At 34.9% G+C, this 22,728-nt stretch overlaps 1 protein-coding gene across 8 annotated transcripts in view; it reads left to right on the plus strand.

The window, feature by feature from the left end:
- Nucleotides 1-22,728, plus strand: part of LRRC7 (leucine rich repeat containing 7) — a 550,975-nt gene that overhangs the window by 462,320 nt on the left and 65,927 nt on the right. For 6 of the 8 annotated variants that reach the window (XM_053214212.1, XM_027058879.2, XM_053214211.1 and 3 more), the window contains 2 exons: nucleotides 3,087-3,227; nucleotides 12,322-12,441. In XM_053214212.1, coding sequence (XP_053070187.1) covers nucleotides 3,087-3,227; nucleotides 12,322-12,441 — 261 coding nt within the window. The remainder of the gene's footprint in view (nucleotides 1-3,086; nucleotides 3,228-12,321; nucleotides 12,442-22,728) is intronic. The other 2 variants (XR_008294946.1, XM_053214210.1) reach the window with 1 other exon arrangement.

The following is a 22,728-nucleotide window of genomic DNA, read 5'->3' on the forward strand; positions in this document are numbered from 1 at the left end:
AAATCTGGTATTCCATTTTGTAGAACTATGATCAATTGACCATTATCAGTGAGTATACTTCATGGCTTTGGTGTAGAGGGCTTTGCGTACTCTGCATTGACCTTAGAATCCTCAGGTCTCTTGTAAAAATAGAGCCTTTGTTCTCATTTCCTAGGGTTGAAGAACTTAGTGTAAATTGGGGCTCTGGGTAATAATTAATAATATACCATTAGAAAGTTTTGCTCAATAGTTTTATTATTTTATTTGGTGTCCTGTTAAAAACACAGGTCACTGCATTTATTATATATTTCTTTAATATTGAATTTTATGTTTTCAGGTATACTCTTTTTAAGTAGTTATATTGTTTGGAGGTCGTGTCTACATGACAAGAACACAATTATTTTTAGGGAAAAGTGAACTGATAAATGGGGGTGTGGGTGTTAGTTTTTCAATGTGGAAATTGGTTCTGCCTTGCAAAATATTTCATCAGAATGTCTGTTTCAAATAGGTGTGCTCAGTCCCATTGAAGGGAGCCTCATCAAAGCCTCATGACTGGCTGTCAGTGGGAGACACCTGGTCAGTTGTCACCATGCCTTACCTCAACTTTTACCCTCCATGTAGACAGATAACTTGGAGGGCGAAAATATTTGGGGCCAAATAATACAGTACAGTTTGGGAACTCTGGCCTCGTGTAGACACGACCATACGTAACAGGGTAAGATGAACTAGTCAAGAAAGGTTATAAGAAGCTTTTCGGAGCATATGTGCAATGGCTAGTAATTTGAGGCAAGAGAAGAGTGAGTGAGAACAAAGCATGAGAAAGAAGACAAAATTCTAAGCATTTGGTACCATCATTTATTTACTGGTTTCTCAGATAAACAGTTCCTCTCCTTTGATCAGAGCTACTCCGCTAGCTGGAGCAGGAATTTGGAAAGAAGAAAATAGGTCTGGGGGAGGGGGATTTGGATCAGCAGAAGTTTGGAAGCCTCCTGCCAATCCCAGATCCAGATAATTAAAAGTAAACTCATGCGTGTTTCCTATTGCTGTGCCCACACCTTCCTTTTTAATTAGCCTCCACGTTTCCCCTGTATGTTTATAATTCCCTCAGTCTGTCTTTCATTCCTCAGATCAACTTCAATGTATGTGCAATAGCTTCTTATTTTATTCCAAGAAATTAAGTTACCTGAGAGTATTGCTTCAAGCCACTGGGTTCTGAAAGTTCTTTTTCTTGTTTCCTCCACATAACATTTCTTCCCCCCCTCAGTGGAGTTATTGAGCTTTTCAGGCTGTATCTTACTTAAAACTTTTCAGCTATTCACAAACATGAATTCAGGGTACTGAAGCACAGTCTCGTTATATAAAACTGGTTTAGACATAGCTGTGCTACTTCACATACTGTTCAAAGTCAGACTGCACCGGAGATTTGGTGTGTTTTTTTCCCAGTGAAATTTAGGTGAAGATTTCAATCCGGATATCAAATAGTTATGTTAGAAACCATAAGATCTTTGTCCATTCTTCATAAGACAGAACTGCCTAGAGGCCTGGACACTGGATAAGCTTAACAGCCCAAAATGGTGTTGGTTAAGGATCTTGCCCGGTGTTGACCTTGGAGAGGCAGCTACAGATAAAAGATGCTGTTTTCTCCTGTAGTTTAACCTCAAGGCTCATGCTTCCACTACAGACTCCCACTGTGACTGAGAGAATTTAAAACCTGAACCCCTATGTCCGAGATTGCTACTCTTCTGCAGGAACTAAGAAGGCACTAGACTGAAGTAATTTTAAACCTTAAGGAATCATTCAGGTGCTAGATTGAAATGTTCAGTGTCCTTTTCAACTTTGGCATGGTGACAATGAAAAATCTCTGGATGAAATAATCAAGGATCCATAACAAATGTGATTGGTAGACAAGCACACACCATCAGGAGCATAGTCTTTCAACTGAGTTCAGTAAAACTGATGCTAAAAGTCATTACTTTGCAAACAACGCCCTCAGAATAGAATAGCTGTTTGCTGTTATTGTTCAAGAACATTCAGTCTTTAAAAAGTGTACTAAGTTAATTTGTGTAGTTTTTTTTTAATCCAAAATAAGAGAATTACTTAAAAGGGCCAAATACTGTTAATTATTACATTTTTATGAGAGTTGGAAAGTGGAGATTGTACTAATGGAAGCTATTTGATGACAGGGCCTACAAAATGTTTTAATTTAAATGACGTTCTGTAGAAAAAAATTAACTAGCTATCAGACACTTGGGATAACTTTAGATGCACCGATTGAAGGATAACCACGATGCAGATATCACCAGAGTGCTCTAGATAGTTAGGTATTTTTGATACATAGCACTGTGCTCGCTTCGGCAGCACATATACTAAAATTGATACATAGCATTAATAGTTCAAATCAAAATTCCTATAGATTCATTATGAAATTTCTCCATTTTAAAATGTAATTTTTAAGCAACAAAAAAAAACCTTAGAATCCTCAGATCCACATACAAGTTATTTGACTGGTTTTACTAAATTAATCAGTAAATTCAGTTAGCCAATAGTCAGATTGAATGATTTTCTGACCAGATCTTTTTCTGAGTTGCTGTAATTATGTCTATAGACAGAAATAAAGGACACTGATTTTGGCTTTAACATTGTAGTACATCCATTTTAAGGCAGCATTAGAAGCTGGCATTTGTCTTTTGTATGTGTTTATCTCACAATGTGAAAGAGACCATGAGATTTGCAGCTGGCAGAATTTGATTAAGATCGCACTGTTTGAAATTTTCGAATCAATAGACTACCACAGATGAACAACATTTGTCCAAAGTCACTACTATCATGATATAGAAGAGATAGATTTTATGCCTTTGAGTTAGCAGCAAATGTAAAACAGAATGTATCCTTGCTTTTTTGTCTTTTCTGTAGTTTTGGATGGTACTCATTATGTGCATAACTAACACTGTTTACTGTATGCTTCTGTCTGATCAAGTGCATGTTTAAAAGGAAGTTACTGTTTGCCCGCTTAAAGTTAAATGTTATAAATTTAAACATGTTCATGTAATAATCAGTTTGTTGAGCATGTGTTCACACCCTGTCACATGATTATTTCCTCTACTCAGAATGCTGCTTACAAACACAACACAGTTAACCTTGGCATGCTGCCCTATGGAGGTATTTCAGCAATGCATGCAGGCAGAAGCATGACTTTAAACTTGCAGACTAAGTCTAAATTTGATCTACAAGAACTACCTCTTCAGAAAGTAAGTATGGACTGCCTTACATGTGTCAGCATACCAAAGCCAATTAATGTTGTTTGTTCACTTAATGTGTTTAGGCTGTACATACAACCCTGCTTATAGACTCTCCTGAGTTCAAAAAGCACAAGGGCAAATGATGTGGAGCCCAAACTCTTAGCTGCTAAATGAATCTTTGGAGCTAGAACGATTTGCAGGTTCCTGCTTAATAGCTTTGCTTTTTGGATTGAGCAGGCACATGGCTTTTTGAGTTGCTCTAAGGCTCATTTTCTTATTACCCATTTCTTTTTCTTCTTTGTTCTCCTTTCTTTCGTGTGTGTGTAGATATATAAACATGTATTTTTAAACCTTTTCAGAGATAGCCCTATGTTCCCTTGCTGACACATTCTGAGAACAGAGCTAGAAATTATTGTTGGATTTCAGTTGATTCCTTTGGAAACGACATAGAGACCTAAATTAGAATGGGAATGAAGTGTTTGGCACTTCTCAATGATCCTTCAGCCCATTGTCTTTGTGGGAAATATTACACAGACATAAAACGTGAGGAGCAAGTTGTGGTTTAGCTAGCAAATTGTTACTCACCCTAGACTAATGGGAAAGGAGCACGTTAACATGGCCTTAAGTGAAATTGTGGGCTAATTTGAAATGAAATATACTGGAAGAGGAAACATTTCCATTGTCAAAAGAACATTTCTGCTGTTTTATTCAGGCAAAACTGAGAATGCACATTTTACCTGTTGAAATGGATTAATGCCTCTGTCTTAGTTACATTTTGATGGAGGCTAATGAGTCATTTTCACACAATATGTCATTATGACTATATTATTAATATAGTCATTAACCTAGTAAGTTTTATGAAAAAAGCAATGCAAAGTAGGGATAACAGAATGACAGTAGCCTCCAAACACTTCTCTCATAATAAAATTGATGAACATAAGAAAAAAAAAACCTATCCCAACAAAATGAGGGTCAAAAGACCTTGAATCCATGTTTTATTGTCAAATTAGTCTTAATAACAATCCCTGACTCTGGATAGTTTGCTTCCTACTGTGAATAGAGGAATAAAACCAAAGAGACATTTATATTCACAGCTTTTTCCTCACCCACAATTATTTTGGAAAGAAAAAAAAAAGACTAAATTAAGAACTTTTGAATGTTGTTTTTCCTGTCCTCAGTCTCCTGTGGCAGGACAGGGGGTGTGTAGGTAACTTTCCTTCCAGGGAGAAGAACAAACCCTGGTTTGTGGTGTTTGCTAATGTCTATGATGTAACCACTCCCTCTATGGCCAAATTCAAGGTACTAACTTAACATCGCTGAACACAGAACTGGGACATGAGTCCAGTTAGCTCTCACGAGCTAGTACAAATCAGCTCCAGCACACTATCAGCAAGACCCTTTCTATGGCAGCCTCTACTTTAATGGAACCTTTTCTTCATGTCCCCTCAGATGCCCAGGATTCTCATCTTCTGCCCTCACAAAACCAGCATTCAAAAGACCCTGAAATGTGTTTGCACTAAGGAGTAATGAGACATCACAACTGAAATAGGTCTCTCCCCTGGAGGGCTTGGCACTTGGTAGAAATCAAACCCTTAAACTAAGAGGGTGGAATTTCAAAATTCAGTGAGCAGATTAGAGACATGTTGATAGGAAGGGAGCTATTGCTTGAACCCCCTCAAATTATATGGAAAACCCCTTATTTTGTTTGTTTAGTCCTATTTGCTTATCCATCTATAGAATGACATAAATATATTCTGAAAAATGGGGCTATACTTGAAACATATATTTCTCAATGTCTGCAGTGTTCCCCAGATATAAATTCAGTACCTCTGTGTTGCTGTATTAATTTTCTGATCTTGTGTGGGGTAGCCTAGAAAATGCATTCATTAACTGTTACTATAGCTCTAAGATCATTTATATCGGAAATATTACAGAGTTATCATATTTGGAGACTTTTCAACCTTCCTCGGTTAAGTACAGAGATGAGCTAAAGGAATTCTCTTTGGGAACTTCATTAAACTGCAAACCAAGAATAATTCAAGTATTGAAATATTCCATCTCAAAACTAATTATCATCAATATGTTATTATCCACACGAGAGAGAGAGAGAGAGAGAGAGAGAGAGAGAGAAGGCAAGGGAGGGAATAAAGAATACGGACAGGGCAACTACTCCATTACCCCTAAAAGATTTTATGACCCTAAATTATCAGTTTAAGCCCTATAAACTTTGAGCTTTAGACATCTGGGACAACTTTCCTACCTGCTGCCAGTGCAGGAACTTTATTAGGTATGGGCACTGAGTGCTCGATATCTCAATAATACTCCAGACCCTACTTCCATGGATTCCAGTCTGTCTCTGCCCCGTTATCTTTGTGCTCAGGCACATCTCTTCCACAGAGCTTCTTTAATTTGAAAATTTCTTTGGTTTCTCTGCCAAGTTTTAGAGACAGCCTCTCGTAAAATTTTCCTTTCTTGGCTCCACTGGCCATTGCTAACAGATCCTATGTTTGAGGCTTAATTTCCCTGAACCCTTCTCACCAGGAGAGGAGACAGGCAAAAATTATTTTCCTTTGCATAAAAACCTATTACAACACTTTCGCTACTTAAGATAATAAAAATTAATGTCAGTAATTTAAGATTTCTTTTCAGTCTCTAAACGCTTGTGAGCCATGAGAATTTCATTGAAAATATAGAGTAAGAGCAATTTATAAACAAACATTTTCAGTAGATAAAATTGACAAAACTGTCCATGTTCCCGTGGAAATACTGAGCTCTTTTTATTTATAAAATTCCTAAATGACAATCCTGGCAATCCTTAGTTAGGTGCTGTGGTAAATGACTCTGAATGTCGAAGGAATCTAAATTAACATTTTCATGCATTACCATGTAAGCACTGGAATTCGAGTTGCAGCTACTTTTGTGTAGGTAGTGCCCTACCCCGGGAACATTCAAGGCTGAAATCCACACTCTTTCCCCATACTCTGTTTTCAAGCCTTAACCTCTCTCAATTAAGAGAAAGGAGCACTGTTTGTATTTTCTCTGTCACACTGAGACTATCTTTTTGCAGGTTGCCCAGAGAGGGCACCTTTCAGTGCTTCTGACCTCCCCCGACCTCCATTTTGGTAATTGACAGGAAGTCACTATTTGTGCTAACTGAGGTCCTGACTCAGTGTATTATTTGTTTTTTGGTTTGAGTTTCTATTTAAGTTACCAAAAATATCTAGTTTTTTTTTCAAATTTTTAAACAAATTTGTAATAAATTATTTAAAGGATATAGCTATTTGTGAATGAAGATCAAAGAATCTATACTTCTATTTTAAAAGTGAATATTTATGTAGATGAAAAGAAAAGACTTTCCCAGATTTTGCTGTGCGTTGAATATTTCTAATTTGTTCATATTTATTACATGCCAGGTCAAGTATTAAACATTTTTCATGAATTACAAGCCACATATAGGCTCCACACTATGAACAGTAAATTACATATTCTATGGTAATTGTATGACATCTGTTAAGATATTAACAGAATGTTAATAAATACAACAAAATTATTTTATTATTTTTTAAATGTTTTATTTCTTTTTGAGAGAGAGAGAGCATCAGCAGGGGAGGGGAACAGAGTGGTGGGGCCCAGGATCCAAAGCGGGCTCTGTGCTGACAGCAGCAAGCTCAATGCGGGTCTCAAACTCACAAACCATGAGATCATGACCTGAGCTGAAGTCGGACGCTCAGCTGACTGAGCCACCCAGGTGCCCCAAAATTATTTTAATATTTAATATTCTTTAATGTTTTTATTCATTGATATTTATTTTAATTTCCTAAAAAAATTAATAGTACTTATAACCAGAACACTTAACCTATATAAATCAGCTATTAAATTATAAAATTATTAATATTTTCTATCTATTCATTTATTTATTTATTCATTCATTCATTTATCCATTTATCATTTATTTACTGCCTCTCCAAAAAGCATTTAAAGCAACTTTCTATGACATTATTAATGGTTCCATGTGCTTCTTTGGATGTGTTCTGTTGTAATTGAGCTTAGCTATTGTCTTGAAATTTTATGTTATTAGAGAGAAATCTAATATTGTAAAATGTCAGTTCAAAATGCCATTTTTATTATCCAGATTAATGGTAGAATAAGAATTTCAACAAGAGAATAAAGACTAGGATTTATGAAGAATCTACTGTGTACCTGGTACCATTGGGTACCTTAAATATGTTTTTTCACACTACCCTCATAAATCCACAAAGGAAGTATTTATCTCATTGTACAAATGAGGAAACTGAGGCTCACGTGTCACACAAAGGAACTGCCCTCAATTCTGTTTTACTACTGTAACCCTGGCACTTAACATGGTAGTAGGCAAAATTTGAATCTGACTCTGCTTGGCACCCTGGTCCCAGCTGTTTTTACTGTACAATGAAGCCTTCTCAAATATTTATAAAACCTGGCATTTTCAGAGAACATAACTCAAAATAGTTGATAAAGTTTGTTCATATACATTATGATCTCACATCATCTTCACAATAATCCAGAAAAATAGATATTATGGGATGGAGAAGAGAATACACAAGTCGAATATATTAACTAATCCAAAACCTATCATGACCCAAATCATTCCCTCTGTGCTACGGACACAGGGCTCTCGTAGCAGAATTTAGTAAATGTTTAATGTTACCTTAAGTAACCTTACCTTACCTTTACCTTAAAGTAACCGCTTAAAGTTACCTCATGCTCACCCATTTCCTGGGCACTCAGTATCACCAGGAAATATGCTTGATGGCAGGGAAAGGCCAAAGATTGTGAACCCCCCAAAATCACAAGTTAATCATTCCTGCTACTGCAGCCCCAGAGACAAGTGGGACTGGGGAAGAAATCACTGGCCTCTTCTAATTCCACCTCTGCAGGTGTGTGGCTGGGGTATAGCATGATCTCTTCCACATTGAAGAAACTGATACTTTTTTGTCTTGTTCCTTTCTTTTCAACTTCTCCCACCATATTATACCGTAGCACCCACTACTTAGTGCCTTATTGGAACAGACACTAATATAAATTACAATTTCAGAGGAAGGGAAGTTGAAATGATGGAAATATATGTATTAAATAATCTTTTCATAGAATTTTGCCTGGAAGAAGATGGCCTTGCTATCTGTTTTATTACTTGATACTCATCCTACTATCTTTTGAATTAGAGAAATTTAGATAGAAATGTTTGCACCTATTTAAAATTAGTTTTTAAATTTCTAATGTCCTTTCTTACTGGATCTATGCACATGATTCAGGATCAAATAGTACCAACATTTGATATGCATTTATTCACCCTACTCTCATGGGTTACTTAATCCCATTTTTTTCTGCTGAAAGCAAAGCAAGATTTATGTAGCACCTTGGGGCTATAGTTTCTATTGCCTATAGTTTCTATTGATTCTGCTGGATTTATTATCGGCTATCTATCACTCAAGGAAGGTTCACTTATCTTTCTAATTATGAAAAAAACCTCCAGCCTGTAAATCCACATAAATCCTCATGGACAATGACTAACATTACCAACATAATAATGTTAGTACTCATACATACGCTTCCTAACCATAATAATGAAATGCTGGTTTAAAAATCATCTGAACATTACATTACCACCTTCAGATTGGACCCCTTGAAATCAAAATCATTTATATTGTAACTTGGCGTATATTTGTCTTTGTAATACCTATTTTTTAAATATATGTGGAAAATAAATTATATTCCAATTTTCACTGGAAATACTTTTGGGAAAATTGTTTTTAAAACGTTTTTGAATCTATGGTAATGCCTTTGTGAACTATAGGCTAATTACTAAGCAAAATAGATCCTTGAGATCTTAAGGCATACATCCTGAGACATTTGCAAAGTGCCAAATGCTAATACCACTCTCATATAATTTCTCCAGCTAAATGCAGTAAGTATAATTTGTCAAGCATTCAGTGTATCCATTAATTAGCTAACCCAAGTAAAACTACTGGGTCAGCTAAGCTCATTTATTCATATACGTGAATCCTGCATATACACACATACTCACATAGGCACATATAAACACATGCATGCACACATTTATATACATGCATATATATATCACACGTTTTCATGCATATTTATGTCTCAGCCAAATTAGAAATTACTTCTTCCAGTACACACTTGTGCTCATTCACAGTAGTCAAAAACATAAATGTTAAATCTATAAATGTCCATGGTCATTTTTGGGACAGAGTCCCATCAGCAAAACTCCTAGCATTGGAGTATTTCTTAACAAATATAATTTCTGATTTTTCACTAAATCATAATGACCATTTTGTCTATATTTTGAAATATTAAAGATCTACAGAATTTAGACGCTGAGAAAATGGTGCAATATGGTAATTTTCGATGTCTTCTATATTTAATTGGTTACATATGCTGAGGAAAAGAAGATTCATTCCTACTTTTTTAAAGTATCTAAAGAAAACATCTAGAATGTAGTATTAGAAATAATTGAATGAGTAACTGAATCTCAATTTGGTTATTTTCTCTGAAATAACAAATTTCAACAATGATAGCTTCATTACTTTTTTAAATGTTTTTCAGTTGCTCCTTTTAACCTTTGTTAGAATTTTCACAACTCAGCAATTGCATTTACATACAATTCAGTAGCAGTTTGTGAAAAGTATAATTTTTTAGTAAATAGCTGTACACCTTAGGAACAGAATGTGAACCCACTGTATAATTCTTTTTTAGATTACCCATCCCCGCCCTCCCCCCAACATTGATAAGCTGTTTTCATGGTCTTTCTACTTCTCCAAACTTAAACTCCCCTTCCTCCCAGGATGTCTCACTTAAGAAAAACAAAAAAGGCCAGAGCATTCTTGAAATGAATAAAGGAAATTGCTTTCAGGAAATTCCTTTAATTTCCGTGTCTAGTGAAAGTATTTTTTTCACGTGTCTGCATGTTTATGTTTTCTTTGACCCCTGTAATGTAGAATCGATGTGGTTGCTCATTCTAATTTTAAAAAGAGAGAGAGATTCCTAAATGAATGAAGAACCTACACCATTACGATATTAGGATGTCAACTAAAGGGTTTTCACCTTTTTTTAACACCAAGAAAAATTCTGCAATTCTCAGTTGCTCTCTGTGACAAAGAGTCCTGTCTGGGAAGCTGAAGCAGGACTCGTAGAGGAAATAGAGAAGGAGATGGACATGATATAGAAGGGGGAAAAAAAGGGATATCTGTGTTATATATTCTGGCCACTTCTTAAAAGTGTATTTTGCAAACACCTAGCCAGATGAACACATTTTTTATCCCATTTCACTGGCAAAGAAATCAAGCCAGAAAGACATGGATATTAATTTAAACCAAAAACAAACAAAAAAACACCAGCTGGGAGTGCTTACCCTGAATACTTATATTTTAACTGCTTAATTTTAATAACTTGATTTGTTGTATTTTAATATATAGAAAAACTGTGGGGGGGGCATATGCAAACGTGTTAATCTGAAAAAGGAAAAGATTATAATGGAAATATTATAAAGGAAATATTAGTAAATAAAGGAAAATTGATGCTTGAAAACAGACAGGGATTTAGTAGCAATCTGTTTTTTTTCAAGTAATATGTACTTTAAATGTGTTACCTACATGCGAATTTTCAAACAACCACAAGTGAATGCATTCCTAGCTAACCCAGAAGCTTCAGTTCAGGATGGTTTTTCTCTTTGTTCATAGTTTCTGATAGACTTCTGAAAAAGGAATTCACATGGCCAAAGTACAATAAGAAAATTGAGTTACCTCCTTACTTTTCATTATATCCATTATACTTTAGGAAAACTCCATCTGGTATCATAACCCTGTTTTAAAATAGTTCCAAGCAATCCTTTTTAAAAAACACATGCAATCAGCATGCAGATTGGATGGTTATATAATTGTTTTTTTAAAAACCAACAAGGACCACTCTGTATAACCAGATGAGAGCTGCCAAGCCGCCCATCTGTGCAACATTGTGAAGAGAATGGCCCAGTTCTCCCACCCTGGGGTTGGACACTTCCTCACACAGAATAGAGCTGCACATGCACCCTCTAACTAGGCTTGATTTATCCATAGGGATACTTCAAAACATATACAGAAAACGGTGTACGAAACAGCATAATTTCTCATCCACAGAAGAATTCCCCAGCAAATCAAGGAGTAGCTGCATATGTGGTAGGTTAGAGAAGGAGAAAAGTCATTGAGAAAAGTTAATCTCATTCCACAGGAAAAATGTACCACTACTATATCCCTCTATGGGAGCCCATCTTTCTGATGGTTGTAATTACCTGCTCAGGTCAAACTATGGAACTCTCTCCCATATCAAATACTAATAATAATAAATACAGGGGTATTATTATTTGTTAAAAATAATAAGCAGTAAATCAGCTAAAAATATATGAGGTGTTTAAACTTAAAGCACAAATGATCTATATAAATAAATTTAGAAACACAACAGTCAGATTTATTTTATGCTGTGATTCTAATAGCACAACGTTTTTGATGTTGCTTTCATATTTCCCTAAAAGCTATCTGTAGATAATGTCATAGTACCGTAAGTCTTACACTACGCTATTATTAACACTATTTTGGATTAGTGCAATGCATGTTCTCCCAGAATCAGTACAGCCTTATAAAATTTGTTTTAGGTTTGGAATATTGAAAGTTATATACTATGTATTATATGGTTTCAGTTTATAGTCTAAACGGTAAGATTATAGTAAAGAAATGAATTAAGCAATTTTTAAATGTTGTGGGTTTTAAAAATTGGTTAATGTTATTCGGATTATTTTTTATTCAGGTATTGTAAATAATCTAAACTTTTCTTTAAAATTCAGTAAATAACTCTAAAGTGGTTATTTTTATTGAATTTCTCATTGCTTCCAAAAACCTGTCAATTCAGAATTCTTATTAAGTAAATAGTGAATAATAATACTTCCAGTTCAGAATATTTGTTTTTCTGTGATTAAACACAATTAATCTTACAGTCACTAGGGACTCTTTTCAGAAAACTATGATAAACTTCTATTACATCACTAAAGAATGCCATACCATTTTTGCAATAGACCCCGTCCCAGCAAAGCAACATTTTAGACAATGGACAAGAAGATGTATCTCCTAGTGGCCAATGGAATCCTTATCCTCTTGGGAGGCGGGATGTACCTCCGGACACCATTACTAAAAAGGTAACCAGTTTCAAATTAATGACACAAACCATGAACCTTGTGCATCCATTGTAATATGTAATCCATATTTTATGTCATAACCTCATTTCTAATTTTGTAATAAATTTAGACTAAATATTTTCCCACTATAAGGAGTTTAGTTAACCATAAGTGCATTGAAAAGAATGAAAAATGTACACTGCCAAATGTTCAGAGTTGGTAACAGATTTTTATAAACAATATCCTGCCACCTCTATGGATACTATCACCTCTTACTAGTGTCTGATACCCACCTTTGAAGTGCAAGTACAGGATTGTGTGTAATATACACTTCTGACCCTCTTGAGTTTAGCAGTATGGTGTAGCCAATTTGTGTAAAATGAAATTTAACTAAAAAGATTGATTTACCATTTGTAAAGTCATACCGGTTCATTCATCTAATCATTCACTCGATAAATACTTACTGAGCAACTGTGCTCAGCTATGTGTTGAGCAGTTTTTAGATTCTGGGGAACAAAAGTAAGATATGGTGTCTTAACTTGAAGATCTTTTAGTCTAGTGAGGTAGCCTAAGTGATAAGTACGTAATTATAATGCTACATGTTAAATTACCATAAAGGGAATAAGAAGAAAGCCACAACCCAGGAAAAGATAATTACAACATATATGAGAGACAAGGGATTGCTATTCCAGAATATATTTTTTAAAACTCATATAGTCAATAAGAAAAGACATACAACACAATACAAAAGAATGGTAAAATACAAGGAGAATTAGGAGAGTAAATAAACATTTTAAAAAGCAGAATATTTTTGTCAATCAGAAATGCAAAAAAAAAAAAAAACAGATGCTACTTTATACCTACTAGTCCACAAAAATTAAGTCTGAAAAATGTAAACTGTTTGCTAGTATAAGAGCAATGGAAACCTTTTCATAGTTCCTGTAGGAATAAAAACAGCCATTTTGGAATCAAATTATCTTATAAAGATGACCATGAGTGTACCTTATATTCTAAAAATTGTCCTCCTAAGATGTTATTCAAGACACTTTTAATGTTTACAATGGTAGGAAACCGGAAAAACCTACCACCAGAAAAGTATGTAAATAAATTCTGTTATTCACACAAAAGGATATTTTAAAGCAATGAAAATTAGTTAATCAATAATTATGATAATATGTATAAACCTTAGAAATATAATTTTAGTAAAAAACAAGTTTCAGAAGATGGAACACATCAAACCTATCAAATTTATAATTCTCAAAAATAAGCAAAACTAAAATATATTGTTTAGGCATAAGTACATGAGTCAGAAAACTATTTTTAAAAGGGAATGGTTAGCAAAATTTATGATTAGAGGTATCTCTAAAGAGGAAACTGGGGTAAGATCATGGAGGAAATTTGTATTATTCTTGCTACTGTTTTATTTCTTAGGTTGAATTTTATAATTATGCTTCATAGCTTACGTATATACTACATAATCACACACTTTCTTTGTAATTTAGGTGATGATTTTCCTCTTGATGACTACTTCAGTGCTTTTTAAAATATATATATATATATATTAAATATCAAATTATTTTGCCTCAAATAGCTGTTAATACCCTGATTACAGGTGTTACACATGTTATTAATCTGCCTGTTGGGCAATATTTAACACAGCAGATAAACATAATGTGTGATTAGTGCTTTGAAGTTGGGACACAGGGTTATGAGATTTTCTGGAAAGGGCACCTGTTTAGTAAAGAAACCAAAGTTGAGAGGAGTGGTGTAAAATAAGGCTGGAAGGTAAACAGAAGGTTGATCGTGCTGTACTTTATTCTGAAGGAAATGAGAAGGGGAGTTTTGAAATGTTTTAAACATGAGACAGCAAAGATTAAATTTTCATTTAAAGAACATTCTGATAGCTTTTCAGAGAATGAATTATAGAGAAGAAAGACTGAAGGCAACTGGACCAGTTAAAAAGCTTCTACTGTAATACAGGGGAGAGTAAGTGGAAGCAATGGGTGGTGGAGCGAAATGCATAGATTCAATATCTTCTTAAAAGGTGAGCCAACATGATGTTGGGATTGACTGGACATAGGGTATAGGAGATAGATATAAGTTCCATGGTTGAGACACAGGTTTCTCATTTGGACAAGGGACTGATGTGCCATTCACTAAGACTGGAAGCACAAGAAGAGTTAATGGTTGGAAGTGGAGGAGGCAAGCCTAGTTTACATTTTACTGTGTTGACTTGAGGTATCTTTAGGGTATCTAAGTGGTAACGGTTAGTGGATATTTAGAGATATTTATCTGAAGTTCAGGAGAGAAATCTTAGCTAAAGATACAGACTTAGCAATCATCAAAATATATGTCATAATTGAGCTGTGAGGCAGATCGATGACACAGAGCTCCATGGGACACCAACATTTAGGGATGTTCTTAGGAAGAAGAACAGAGAAGGAATAACCATAGATTTTATCAATAGGGTCTACCACAAGTTATAGAAACTTCAAGGGAAACAGCCTTGAATATTAAGTAAATATCTAGCTGATTATCAAGATCTAGAGTAAGCCTCAGATTTAGTCTTCAGTTATATTATTTTAAATACTTAGGGTTTTTCTCCCTCTCCATTCTTCTATCCATATTGTTGGCTTTATCCCCAAATTGGTCCCTCTCATTATTTATGTTGTGTGCCAGTGACAATTAGAGATACAAGCTTCCTCTTCCAAATCCATCAAGGGAAAGAGCCAAGTTTCCAAAAGCAGTCTGTTACAAGCAAAACTTTTCAATCTTAAATCCCTACCTCTTCTTAGCAAAACTTTTCAAAACTTCAAGCAAAACTTTTCAACCCTAAATATCAATGTCTTCTTAGATCTCATTGATCCAAAATAGTGAAGGACTTCCCACCCCTAGCAAAATGAATGGAATTATATGATTAGCTTTGACTAATCAGTTGGAATAGAATAGACAGGGCTCTCAACTCCAGTGACCAATAAAAAACTAGATGGAAAAAAATGTTTTAAGGAAGTAGTGGTCAACGGTGTCATGTGTTGCCAAAAACAAAAAAAATTCAAACAAAATAAGTACGACTAAAGGCTCTCTGGATTTAGAAACAGATCATTGGTGGTCTTGGCAAAAGCAGTTTAATACCTACTTGATGGAGTGTAATTCATTGGAACCTACATTAAGGAGTAGGTAAACATAGAAACCTAGAATATCAAGAAAGGAGCTTCTTCATAAGGAATAAAAGAATTATGGTAGAATATAAAAAGGGATGTAAGGAAGACAGAAGGAATTTTTAAAGTGGCAGACACCTGATCATATTTGAAGGCTGATGAGAAGTTACCGGTGAAGAGAAAGTTGAAAATCTCAGCGAAGAAAGGAGGGGGATCTACTTCTTTTTGAGGAAAGATAAGAGGATGAATGTGATGACAGGAAGTTGAAGGAATACCTATCAGAGCCAAGGGGAGGTTGCCTACCCAAGGGGGGAACCATATCCACTTACATAGTTGCAAAAGCTACTATAATTTTCCCATGAAAGAAAAAGCTTTATTCACTTATTATTCTAAATGGAATTAAGAGGTGTTTACATTAACCATCCATATATGCACTTTACCTGAAATCTATTTTCAAGCTCCATAATCATATCATCAGTAAAAATCATGATAATCATTTGCTTGCTTCTCTACTTTTTTTAAGAACCCCATGCAATCCTGTATTGATTAAACATTAGTAAGGTAGTTGGTCTTATTTGAGACTAAAATAATTATTTCATCTATGTGAAAACTTCATAACCTTTGATACTCCTTTTCAAATGTGAAATAATGTAGTATGTCTTTCATGTGTAAACTCATTTGTATCTTCTTCCCACTATCATGATATGCATTTTCAGATTACCTGAAATTTGCCTAAAATCTGGGATTTTAGAATGTATAGATGTGTCTACCTATTATCTCACAGAGTAGAGAGATTAAAAGATCCTCTAAATATCCAAATTTAGTTTATTATATTCTAAATGAATATATTAAGTTAATATTCAGTGAGAATCAATTTAAGGAAATGAAAATGGTAATGAGATTATTAACCTGGGCTTCCGGATTCACTGAAATAAATATGAAAAAAATACTACTATTTATTGTGTTTATATTTTATTATACAGTGAATGTTTTTAAAAATCAATATTACTTTTGCAGTTGAAGTGAGTAGTCAGGGTAGACAGAGTGAGAATGGAAAATTAAGAATTGGACTACAAATGGAATGGGGAATCAAAGGAGAATAAATGATGAAGTCGTAGCCAGCTCCATTTCAGTGTATTTCTTGAAATCTCTGTATTAGAGTTTTTAAACAATCTTATTATTATTCTTAGAGATACTCCTATGTTACTACTGTGATACTTCAACTGTGTGGTATTTAGTGCTGTGATACTACCATGATCAGAAACCTTGTGGTGCTTCAGAGATTCAGGGGGAGACACAGTTTCAGAAAGGCTTTGATTGAACTGTGGCTCTCCGTTCTGGCTATCATAGCTCTTTGGTTGAACTAATGTTGGTAGTACTCACGGACATGCCTGTGAGTACTGCAAACACTATAGGAGAACAAATTTGGGTACCCTCCAACACATCAAATATTTCAGACACATAAAATAGACAAAAAGTGCTCATCGATCAGAAAGGATTTTGCTCTTTATCTACTATTTCTGTCCTGAGTACCGAGAGTGGCTAATCCATGGCAAAATTTGAGGGTGTTAAATCCCGACTTGTTTTTTTGCTTTCTTTTTCTGAGTGGCAAGAGGTGGGATTTAACTGACTTTTTTTTTTCTTTTAATGGTGTAATAGTAGGTGGTAGTTTTCAGTTCTCTCTTGCTATGTCAGTGTCCAAAATCTCAAATTCTAAATATCCGTCAATGCAGAGTCTGGGGGTCATTGCTGGAAGAACATGTCACAGCTATGTAAACCTCCCCCTGAATTCCAAACATTACTACACAAGCACTTTAAGAATTGCTATTAAAAATTTTTGAATGGCTGAAAACAACAGTGGTTTCAGGAATATTTGTACGTTAGACTGCTGTCACATCTCTGCTTTCACAGCTGTCATCTGTTGGATTATGCTAAAGTCACTCTGGTAAGAACTATTATGTACCATATATTAAATATTACTCTGTGTCAGGTATTGTGCTAAATGTTATAATGTATTTCTTCATCTAATCCCCATGACAACCATATCAGGTAAGTACTATTATTTTCATTATTTTTTATTATTTTTATCCGCTGTCGGAAAAGAAACAGTTTCTTCCGAGAGATGTGGGGTTTAAGTTAGATTACTCACCAAGATTTCACAGGTGACTACATATTTTAGATTACATTCCCATACTTAAGAGAAAATAGTAGGAAGTTCATAGTGAAATTTTGTTTTTCCTTTCTTATGTGAAAATTTTTTCATTTTAAAGCCAGATATTATACTCTGATTTGGTAGACTCCTTCCATAGGAATGACAAGGCTGTTTTTCCCTACTTCTGAAATGACAAACTCTTTTAAGAATATTGAGAGTCTTAAAAAAATTTTGAGAGTCTTAAGGTTGCATATCCTTGAGGAGGTTTAAAATTGAAGGATAAAGCCTGTAAGGATATGTTGCAATGTTGGAGCAGAAAAGCATTGTGGCAAAAAGGCTAAAGTGGCATATTAAAACAAATGAAATTTCAAACATTCCCTTTCTGGAAAGGGTAACCAAGAAACTTTAAAATCCTAGTGATATTAAATCTGAAAATCTTTTAATATGTAAAGACTAGACATTCAAAGGTCTCTTTCAGCATTAGCAACTCTTCCCTCCCCAAGTGTCTGTTTTTCTAGGTTAAGTGCATAATGAGTTGGCAGTTAGAATAATAAAGATAGGTACCAAGGGTCAACATCAAGATGGACACAGTTGAGAAGAAAAGTATAAAAATGCAGCTAATTTAGTCTTGGCTCATAAACTTGTCCCTGATGCTGAATTTGCCCAGGATTTTCTCACATCTACAAAGCCAGCTCAGCCATTAAGGGCTTCGTGATTGCCAGATGCTTGTCATCTGTGAGGCATGCCCATGAACTCATTAGGAGAAACTTAAAGAAAGTTAAGAAAACTTATGTGGGTTTTTTTTTTATCATTTTCATTGTCTTTTTATCCTTTCTTTCCCAGGAACCAAATTAGAATTTTTGCTTTTTCAAATCATATGAAGTATTAAAATTTTTTTTAATTAAGTTCCTGGGAAGGAATATTCATTCCTTATTTTAATTTTGGCATTTTCAGGTATCTTAGTATAATGCATTTTACCATTTCTTTCTATACATACTTAGAAAGATAAGATCTAAAATACCTTCTGAAAATCTTATGTTGCCTTGCTGTTGACCATATGGTCAAGATATCATTTTTATTTTAAAACAAGTGAATCAAATTTTTACTAGAATTGGTTTTCCACTTGGTAATAAAAGTCCATCTATTGTAGAACTTTCCAAAAAAGTGAGATCATTTTTAAATAAAAAGTAGATATTTAAAAGTGTGACAGATGAAAATTAACCTGCATATTTAGTTGTTTAAATAAAAAGCATTTTACTATTCTACCATAGATATCATCTAAAATATATAATCATTAGAGATGGCTCAGTTGGTTGAGCATCAACTCTTGATTTCAACTCAGGTCATGAACCATGGCCATGAGATAGAGCCCCACATCAGGCTCCATGCTGAACGTGGGGCCTGCTTAAGATTCTCTGTTAAAGAAGCATATATTTGTTAGGCAGGGGAAGTTGAGATTCTGTCTCTCCCCGCTGCCCCTCTCCCTCACTGTCACTCCTCTCTCTAACATTAAAAAAAAAAAGTATTTAAAATACATGATTATTAAGTTATAGCCATTGAAAAGTAACTTTTTCCAAACCCTTTTCCATTAAGAGCAAATACTGCTATACACACTGTATATATGTGGAACTGAAATAAAAGTAACAATAATTCACGACTTTTGTAATTTAGCTGAGACACAGCAATAGTGCTGTTGGAATCCCTTATATCAAAGGCAGGGAGGCGGGTAAACATAGCTTGCTTATATGGAAAGAGTGGAAAGTCTAGAACAGGTAAGAAAGAGAGATGAATATTTAAATACTGGAAAAAGTAAGGATGGCAAAAGTAGAGTAGATCTTGAGGCTATAAGAGAGCAAGTCAATATGTGGAAGAAGCAGATAGGAAAATCAACCCAGTAAACCTTGCATATAGGAGGTAAGATACAGGGAAATAGGTATGTTTCTCATTTCCATCAACTACATCAGAGTCAAGTTCCAGCTTAAAATAAAAGTGAAATAAAAAAATATTCTGAAACTTAGTAATTGTCAATTCTGTAGCTAACCTCTCCTTTTGTACAGAAAGAAATATGTCAGGTATAGTAGGTTTTACCTGAGGCTTTGTATTTTTCCCTCCCAAAGCAATGCACATTATTAACAGTAAAGAACCACAAGGAATAAATGCCTCGACTTTGTCAGTCCATAAGCAAATGAGAACAACTTTCCCTATCACTGTGAGTAATGCCAAGCACAATCCTGGCTCCTGCTTTTCTGCTTCTCTTTTCCGGGCCTCATTTTTCTCCTCTGATAGAGGCACATTTTGCACTGGCCAGAGTAAATATTTCTTTAATATTTCTGGTAGACTGGGCCATCCCTGAAAATCAAAAACAGGTTGGAATCCTTTATATAGTCATTTTAAGCTCCAAACATTTTTTTCTAAACATTAGGAAAAGATTTTTCTGAGTCACTTGGTAGACTGAGATTTTCCTTGTTTCCCTCATCCTCTTCCTGTCACTCTCACTCACGGTGGTGTCACTTAGGACTCTGTATTGACTCTATCGAGACCACATTGATATCCACGGTGACAGCATATTCCACTGAGGCTGCTGAGCTTCAAGAAGAAAGACCAGCCAAACTCATTCACTGTCAGGGAGCTCTGCCCAAAAATGAAGAAATGAGTCAGTGAAAGGGCAAATTGATGACGTCATATAATTATGGATTTTTAAATTAAAAAAAAAAAAACTCTTGGCACAATCTGTTGCCCCCAGAGAGACATTTCCTACACTAATATATGCAATTTTTCTCTTGACCAAAAGCCACTTTTTTCAGGGAACTAAAGTTTAAAAAGGACAGGGGAACAGTGGGAAGATAGCAAATGCATGAACCTTAATCCCTAGCAGGATTTTGAAGACAACTTTCTGGATCTACAATAATGCAACTATACTTTTCTTTGATATCCTGGAAAGTAGGGTTTTGGTATCCAGAAATAATCTGAAAATGATTATTTGTGTGCATAGTAAGTACCCACTCCTTAATTTTGCCCTTAGATTGAAAAAGGAGGGTTTTTTTTTTTTAACGTTCATTTAATTTTGAGAGGGAGAGCTAGCATGACTGGGAGAGGGGCAGAGGGTGGGTGACAGAGGATCTGAAGCAGGCCCTGCGCTGTGAGCGGAGAGCCCCACGTGGAGCTTGAACCCACAAACCATGAGATCAGGACCTAAGCTGAAATCAAGAGTCAGAGACTTAACCGACTGAGCCACCCCAGCACCCAAAAAAAGGAGTGTTAAGCAACACACGAGTTGCCTGGGAAGCAAGCATACCCACTGTCATACAAATCTCCTTCCAGGTTAGGAGGGGTCAAGAGTAGGAGAGGGAAGTAGGTGAAAACTCTATCTTATATGATTTATGGTTAAGTATCAATTATTGCTAATATTGTTAGGCATCCACCAAATATCCATTGGAGGCTCTTTGAAATTCTGATGCTTATGTTTAGTGACTACATTAAGACATGCACTAATGTCCCCTGCCTAACAAATATATGCTTTTATATCTACTAGAGTAGCCTCAGCATGGTCTTTATGGCATAAATATCAGTTATTGTTCTAGAACAGGATAAAAATGCACTGCTAGATATTAAAATACATACAATAATCCAAAGAATAATTGTAGGAATCGTAAGCTAAGGGCTCAAATCTAGTCTTGAGAATTTCAAGTTGCACTCCTTTTATGTTACCAGTATCAGAACCATTATTCAGATGAATTAAATGTATGCTTTTAAAACACAGCTTCCTGATTGATTGCCATGTTATCTATTCCAGTAAATCAGTGCAGCCATGTCTTTCACTATACTAGAGAAATAAGAATGAATGCATCCAATTAGATTCAATGCCCCCCATAATTGCGAATTATTGAAATAAGAGAGAGAAGCCTGAGTAAATAGTAAGACTTGCTTGTTAAATAAGAATTAATTGCCAAAGCAAGAGTACATGGCCTGTAGGAAGTCAAAACTTTCATGGAAAGGGGCCCCTTCAGGGGCAGTTCCATGTCCTCGGTAATAGTAGCTGAATCAGGAAGAAGCGTTTGAAGAAATCAATGAAGTAATTTCCTCTATTTAATGATCCATTGCAAAGATTTATTTTGTTAATCTGACCAGCTAGAATGATATATTTTTAATCGATTGATGTACTATTATTAATGTGGATAGGAGTTTGTAGAAATGTGAGTGAAAAAAATCTCTAACTTGAAGCAAAAGTGGCAGTTGAGTAAAACCCTGTTTAGTTTCATGCTTGCTATTTTTAATTATTTTTTTTACTTAATACAACATTAATTCTTTAATTTCCAGAGTACATCCCTTTATCTCCTAATATAAGTACAACAATACAGCTGTGTCCAGTAGTGAAAGCCATCGCTGTTATAAAATCAGGAGATTGCTCTTATCTGGACTGACTCTACATTATTTCCTCAGTGAGAGTGCAAACCCAAAGAACGTCTATCAAATGACTGATAAGTCAGAGGTTAAAAAAAAAAACAAAAAAACAAAAAAAACCTTGCCACAGATTAAAACAATAAAGTGGCAGATTAAAACTACTTATTCCATCAATTCTTGTTGTTCCTTAAAACAAATGACTATTCTGCCTAGGAAAATTGAAATAACTCAATAACATTTATACTATCTTCATTCTGGAAGACCTATAAAAGCAAAAGGAAAATGAAAAATTAATCCAGTGAAATAAAAATGTCCATGACTGAGTATGTAATTTGAAGATCTAAACAACATGGCAACTGGCAGATGATCAAGGATTGTTGCCGAATAGAAGATATCACAAGAGTAAGATCCCATGTCTTGCCACTTGATTTTTATCTGACTTTATCTGGCTATCTAAAGGCTCTAATAAATCTTAAGGGTGAAAGGAATAATTGTCAATTTTTGTTGTTACTGTTAACATCTTTTTATTTTATTTCAGGAATGTAGTAAGTTAGCATCATCACAAAACAAATTGTAGTTTGAAGAGTATAGACTTAG

Source organism: Acinonyx jubatus, chromosome C1 (genome assembly GCF_027475565.1).
Source record: "Acinonyx jubatus isolate Ajub_Pintada_27869175 chromosome C1, VMU_Ajub_asm_v1.0, whole genome shotgun sequence".
Classification (NCBI taxonomy): Eukaryota; Metazoa; Chordata; class Mammalia; order Carnivora; family Felidae; genus Acinonyx; species Acinonyx jubatus.